Consider the following 7,500-nt stretch of genomic DNA (forward strand, 5'->3'; position numbering starts at 1 on the left):
TCAAATACCTCCAAGGTGAAGCAAAAGTTACTTGTTGGCCCAGATCTCTCTCTCCCTCTCTCTCTCCCCCTCTCTCTCTCTTCCTCTCTCTCTCTCTCTCTCTCTCTCTCTCTCTCTCTCTCTCTCTCTCTCTCTCTCTCTCTCTCTCTCTCTCTGTCTCCCTCCCTCTCCCTCTCTCTCTCTCTCTCTTTCTCTCTCTCTCTCTCTCTCTCTCTCTCTCTCTCTCTCTCGCCCTCTCTCTCTCTCTCTCTCTCTCTCTCTCGCCCTATCTCTCTCTCCCTCTCTTTCTCTCTCTGTCTCCCCCTCTCTCTCTCTCTCTCTCTCTCTCGCCCTATCTCTCTCTCCCTCTCTTTCTCTCTCTGTCTCCCTCTCTCTTTCTCTCTCTCTCTCTCTCTCTCTCTCTATTTGTGTTCACCATATTTCTCTTGATACATCTCAGACATGAGGAGACGTTTGAAGGCCACATTGTAATACTAGCATTTCTCTTAAGATGAGATGATACTTTGTCAATCCCCTGACAGAGAAATCTGGGTTAATGTATCCAATTCAACCCCACTCCCCAACCCAATACACACACATACACACACACACACACACTCTCTTTCTCCCTATCGCTCCCCCTGCTTCCACCAAACCCTCCCGAACTCTCTCTCTCTCTTTCCCTTCTTCCTCCCTCCTGTCTCTCTCCACTCTTCCTCCCTCCTCTCTCTCTCTCCCTTCTTGCCAGGAGTCTTTTGGACGACCACAAAGCCGTCACAGCAAATAAGCTGCATGGAAAAGGAACGAGGGAGGGAGGGAGGGAGGGAGGGAGGGAGGGAGGGAGGGAAGGAGGGAGGGAGGGAGGGAGGGAGGGAGGGAGGGAGGGAGGGAGGGAGGGAGGGAGGGAGGGAGGGAGGGAGGGAGGGAGGGAGGGAGGGAGGGAGGGAGGGAGGGACATCTGATGTTGGGCTTCCTGACATGTGGGTGAGGCATGAAGAGACACAGAGGAGGAGTCTCTCTCTCACAGTATTCATGAGGGAGGTCACACACACACACACACACACACACAAGCACACCTCGAGGGAGAGGGACCACAGCTTGTCTCTAACGAGGTTCTGAGTGAACCAGGAATGAACCATTGTTTTCTCTCTCTCTCTCTCTCTCTCTCTCTCTCTCTCTCTCTCTCTCTCTCACTCTCTCTCTCTATTTCTCGTCAGAGCAGTGTCAGGTCACAAACGGGAACAATCATTTAGTCATCCCTTTCTCTCTCTTATCCTGTCTTTCTCTCATCCCTCACTTTTATTCCTTTATTCCCATCAGAAACACTTGGGTTCACACACACACCCTCACACAAACACAGCCGCACAAACATACAGATGCACACACACACACCCTCACAAACACACAGATGAACACATACCCTCACACACACACACAGATGAACACACGTACACACACAGGTACACACACAGTATCAGAGAACAGATCATAAGCTTGTCTGATCAATAACAGTATTGATGAGGTGGGAGGTCATGTGGTAACCTCACAGGGTCACACATAATCCTGATTACTCTCAGTGACATCACCAGGGGACTGACATCACCAAGGCGTGAGGGTTGTTTTAACGTTTGTGTTTTCTTTCAGAGATGGCAACTTAAGTAGATGTTTCTGGTAACAGTACTTTACTTCACTATTCATTTTTAACTTTTTACTTTCACTCCTTAATTATTTTCCACAAATATCAGTCCTCGTTTAGTTTTAATATTTTTTTGGGTGGCATGATCAATGTTATTTCTTGTCATTAAGCACCTTTTTTCATCCTCTGGCTATCACACAAAACAAACTTAAGCTATTCTCCAAAACTGTTATTACACCGTTGCTACATTGTTATTACACTGTTATTACACTGTTGTTACACTGTTGCAGAGATGGGATGTAATTACCTTGTCATTGTACTTAAGTAGTTGTTTCTGGTAACAGTACTTTACTTCATTATCTATTTTTCTGACAACTTTTTTACTTCTTTCACTCCTTATATTTTTTACACAAATATCTATACTTTCTACTTCTTACTTTTTCAAACCAGGCTCGTTACTTCAGTTAAAATCAGTATTTGGTGGCATGATCAATATTATTTCTTGCCATTGCGTGCCTTTATTCATTTCCTGGCTATCACACACAACAAGTGTAAGATAGACCACATGGAGCAAGGAAGAAGGCAACAGGAGGAAGGGCTCACGTTCTGGAGACAGAACGAGTTAGCGATGTGGACATGACTGAGAATAGAGACATTCCTGTATTTGACTTCCTGAGATAGAGGCCTGTCCTTTTGACCCTCTCTCTCTTACCCCAAGGTCACTATCAAAGTATTTCTGTCTCTCTCTCTCCCTCCCTCTCTCTCTCTGATCCCCCTTTCCCACAGAATCCTGATGTGATGATCTCAGATTATATATTCAACACACACCCACCCACAAAGCCACACACTGACACACACACTGGGGGCTCATTGCTGTGATCATGCATGGACCATCAGGATTATAATGATAGATTACACTTGTGTTCAATCCTACCAGGCAAAGTAAAGTCACACACACAGAGGGAGGGAGGGAGGGAGGGACAGAGAGAGAGAGAGAGAGAGAGAGAGAGGGGGGGAGAGAGGAAACTTAACACAGATTGATTTCTGGTCAGGTAGTTTGGAATGCTAACTGTCACCTAAAATATTAATAAGTTATGTCTTTACTTCAGAAAATACACACACATACTCACAGACATTCACACAGACCTTATCAAAAAAGAAACACACCTCAACACGACCATCTTTCCACACCAGGATACACACACACACACACACACACACACACACACACACACACACACACTGATGAATGTTTTGAGGCTGGGCATGCTGGAGTGCTTACATAGTGTGGCTAAGCACATATTTCATCCCCAAGGCAGACTGCAAAACACTGCTGTGCATATATGTGTGTGTGTGTGTGTTTGTCGAGACTTTGAAGTGACTGTATAGAGCAGGACATCTGGTATACATTGTGTTTGGTCTGTTGTTGTTTGTGGAATGGTTTGTGGTGGTTATCCTACACACACACACACACACACATTAGGAATGTTCCTTTGGATTGAACAGGTTTTTTATCGGGAAGTGTAACCAAACAAACACTGACGTCATCAATGATCAACAACACCCTCATCCTCCTCTTCCTCCCTCATGACAAATAGAACAAAACCTCAAATCAACTGCTCTCTCTCTCTCTCTCTCTCTCTCTCTCTCTCTCTCTCTCTCTCTCTCTCTCTCTCTTTCTCTCGCTCTCTCTCTCCTTCGCACATTCAATTATTCTCACTCCTTTGCTTGACTTCTGCCCCTCCCTCCCTCCCTCCCTCCCTCCCTCCCTCCCTCCCTCCCTCCCTCCCTCCCTCCCTCCCTCCCTCCCTCCCTCCCTCCCTCCCTCCCTCCCTCCCTCCCTCCCTCCCTCCCTCCCTCCCTCCCTCCCTCCCTCCCTCCCTAGGGCTACGACATATGTGTGTTCTATATGGAACCTTATGGTTCTGCATGGTTCCTCTGGAACTTTACAGTTGTATATCCTTTATCCATATATACATCCTTTTTCAACTCATGGATCGATTTTTGCAGTAACCAAAAAGTATTCATTTCATTTGTTCACATTATATATATTTTTATTTCAGGAGTACGGATCAGAATCACGGTAACAAAAACACCGTCATCATATTTAATAACTATCACAAGATAACATGGATCTATATATCAAACTATATAAACACGTTATGTACACAAAGTCCCGGCGTCATGGCAACGTCCTGGGCTGGGAACGGAGTACATCCCCCCTCCCCCATCCACCCTCCCCCCTCCCCCCTCCCCCTTCCCCCCCAAAATTGGTTACAGGAAGTGTAGAAAAGCATTGCAACCGTTGGGAGAAGTAGTATAATGTATGATTGAACTATAGAAATACTGCACTCCGCTGGGGCAGCACAGTGTACACAGGATATGGTAGATATATGTCTATATGTGTTGTATATATGCCCATATATTTCTCTGTTCATAATCGCATGAACACACAAAGTGTCTCATCCTTAAACAGTACATCCTCCATTTCTCAAAGTTTTAAATTACACTTGATGAACGAGTCAACATAGAGAAATAAGTGAAATAACTTTTAGTTTTTTGAATGTAGCAAACTTCCTGAAAATGTTGTCTGTAATGGTGGTCAGCCTTTAGGAGAATGGAGTTCTGGAATCTTACTCGAATGTTCTGACTGGATCCACATTCCACGCTAGTGCTTCTGTTTTAGTTACATCAAGATACAAAAGACAAATAAACTGGAAACAAATAATTATTACAAGGAAATACAAAATATTAACATTTTTAACACAGTTTAAAATATAACTGAAATTCATATCATATTTCTAAATATAACAATATTTACCACCATCTTTTATTTATACTAGATCTCTAATCTGAAATATAATAAAAATAGCACTTAAAATAATTTCATATTACAACAACACAGTTAATAGCCATTAATATTAATAACAATAATGACAATATTAAGGTATTGAGAGCAGGGATAAGGGATATCCCATGGCTTGACTACGAATGAAGAACACAGAGTCAGTCGTTCTTTATCTCACAAATTAAAAATATTAGCTGGATACCAAAACAAATTGAGAAATGGCAAATCTCAGTTAAGGAACTCAGAATCTCAGAAAAATGAAACACAACAAGCAGCATACTAGTTTATATTTTTTGTACTTTTGTAAAAAAAAAAAAAAAAAACGTTCATATCAAAAGGTCAGTGGTGTGGGTTGGTCACAGATTTGACATGGAGTGGGATAAGCAAGCTTTTGAATACACAATCTTGATTGTTCAGTCACCCCTCCCGAATCTCCACAGCTAATAGAGTCAGAGTTTACTATCTCAATGTCAAAGAAAAAAAGACAGTTTGCATTCTAGTGTTGACGTGGAACCTTAATTGGAGGGCGAAGTCTCCAATATATTTTTCTCCACAAGGACCTGAAGGTAGAGATGCCCTCATGAGGAGACTAGATCACCCAGTAGAGATGCCCTCATGAGGAGACTAGATCACCCAGTAGAGATGCCCTCATGAGGAGACTAGATCACCCAGTAGAGATGCCCTCACGAGGAGAATAGATCAATGTCTGTAGATCTCCATCCCTTCATCCCTCCAGCCCTGTCTCCCCCCTCCTTTCCATCTCTCCATCCTCCTCTCCTCCCTCCTAAACACACCAAGCCAGGGACTCCAGTGGATCAAGATGGAGAAAGAGAAAAGTGGGAGAGATGCTTTATCTTTTATCTGTGTGCAGTCAAATTGCCAAAATGTAAAAAGAAAACAAAGAAAAAAACTTCTCCTTTCAGTTAGAGGAGTTGAAACTTGACTAGGTGGTGTCTCTTTGTCCTTCTGTCCTCCTCCTCCTTTCCTCCTGTCCTCCTGTCCTCCTGTCCTCCTCCTCCTACCCCCTCCTGCAGATCACCACACTTCCATGACATCTGAAACTAGCTGAAATCCCAAGGCTGTCCAAGGTTCTCGAAAACAGACTAGAGATACTCAGATGGTGGAAAAGCAGAAGCTGTTCTATGTCAGACAACGTCTGTGATATCGACCACTGCATAACCATTATCAAAGACCTCAATATATTGATTAGTTAATTGATTAATGTATTTGTTCATCTCCATACCCTGTTTCCCCCCCACCCCTCTCTCTCTCTCTCCCTCTCTCCCTCTCTCTCTCTCTCTCTCTCTCTCTCTCTCTCTCTCTCTCTCTCTCTCTCTTTTCCATCTCACTCCTAACCTTATCGCTTCCCTTTCCTCTTCACAAACAGCTCCTAATTTTTTGTCTATTTTCTATTTTTAATTATATTACATTGCTTTCAATGATTTTAAACATAACAGTTTTGAATAATCTTAGAACAAAAAAGGAAAAATATATAAACTTTTTGGCAGCTTAATCTTTCTTTTACTTCTCTCTCCCCCTCCTTCCCTCCTTCCCTCTCTCCTCTCCTCCCTCCCTCTCACATATGACACCTCTAAGAGAACAGGAGGAAAATCAACATCAAATATAACAAACTTTTCTTCCCTCTTCCCATCCTCCACCTCTCCATGTCCTCTGTCTTCTGTATCCCTCCCTCCCTCCTCTCCTCCTCTCCTCCTCTCTTCCTCTCCTCCTCTCCCCCTTCACTCTTCCTCCTCCTCCTCTCCTCCTCTCCTCCTCTCCTCCTCTCCTCCTCTCCTCCCTCCTCCTCCTCTCCTCCTCTCCTCCTCTCCTCCCTCCTCCTCCTCTCCTCCTCTCCTCCTCCTCTCTTCCTCTCCTCCTCTCCTCCTCCTCTCCTCCCTCCTCCTCTTCTCCTCCTCTCCTCCCCTCCTCACACAGCCGCCCCCAGCATCTCGTCCTCCTTGGTGAGGATCTCATTCTGGTTGGAGTCCAGCCCGTAGAACTTGACCTTCAGGCCGTCAATGGGGTGAACCACGGGCACGGTGAGGACCCGGGGGAAGGAGCGCGAGGCCAGCTCGAAGCGGGAAGTGCTGGCCAGCTGGATGGCCAGGACCCTGAGGAACAGGGTGGCCAGCTGCTTGCCCAGGCAGGAGCGCACGCCGCCCCCGAACGGCAGGTAGTGGAAGCGGCCGTCCTTGTCCTCGCTGCGCTCCTGGCTGAAGCGCTCCGGGTCGAAGGCCCCCACGTCACGGAACACGGACGCCGTGTCGTGAGTGTCCCTGATGCTGTACATCACACTCCAGCCTTTAGGGATCTGCACCCCCTGGGGGAGGGGCATAGGGAAGGAGGGGAGGGGCATAGGGAAGGAAGGGAGGGGCATAGGGAAGGGGGGAGGGGCATAGGGAAGGAGGGGAGGGGCATAGGGAAGGAGGGGAGGGGCACAGAGAAGTGGGGGAGGGGCATAGGGAAGGGGGGAGGGGCATAGGGAAGGAGGGGAGGGGCACAGAGAAGTGGGGGAGGGGCATAGGGAAGGGGGGAGGGGCATAGGGAAGGAGGGGAGGGGCATAGAGAAGGGGGGAGGGGCATAGGGAAGGAGGGGAGGGGCACAGAGAAGTGGGGGAGGGGCATAGGGAAGGAGGGGAGGGGCATAGAGAAGGGGGGGAGGGGCATAGGGAAGGGGACAGGGGGTTACATTTGGATTGGAGAAGTAGTAAAAGTATTCAGAAAGAGAGCGAGAGAGAGAACCCGAAGAAAACAAACAGCAGCACTCTCCCCCCAGCCCCTCCTCCCCTCCCCCCCCCCTCCCCTCCCCCCTCCCCCATACTCACGTCCAGCTCGAAGGTCTGCATGGCTGTGCGGTAGGCCCCGGACACGGGGGTGAACAGCCTCAGCACCTCCTTGATGACACAGTCCAGGTACTTCAGGCTACACACGGTGTCCAGCCCCAGGTCCCCGGGCCCCCCGGCCCCCCCCGGGGCCCCCTGGCTGTGGAGGAGACCCCGGGCCCCCAGCTCCTCCCTCAGCTTCTCCAGGACGGGGG

General features: G+C 47.3%; 1 protein-coding gene across 1 annotated transcript in view; it reads right to left on the reverse strand.

The window, feature by feature from the left end:
* Positions 1–6,390: 6,390 nt before the first annotated feature.
* cyp26b1 (cytochrome P450, family 26, subfamily b, polypeptide 1) overlaps positions 6,391–7,500 on the reverse strand; it is a 15,599-nt gene continuing 14,489 nt past the window's right edge. The window contains exons 5-6 of the mRNA XM_084691858.1: positions 7,289–7,500; positions 6,391–6,783 (exon numbers count right to left, since the gene is read on the reverse strand). The exon at positions 7,289–7,500 is cut by the window's right edge and continues 85 nt beyond it. Of these exons, the coding sequence (XP_084547984.1) occupies positions 6,391–6,783; positions 7,289–7,500 (605 nt within the window). The remainder of the gene's footprint in view (positions 6,784–7,288) is intronic.

Source organism: Hypomesus nipponensis, chromosome 25, assembly GCF_054491055.1.
Source record: "Hypomesus nipponensis isolate SF chromosome 25, ASM5449105v1, whole genome shotgun sequence".
In the NCBI taxonomy this organism is placed as follows: Eukaryota; Metazoa; Chordata; class Actinopteri; order Osmeriformes; family Osmeridae; genus Hypomesus; species Hypomesus nipponensis.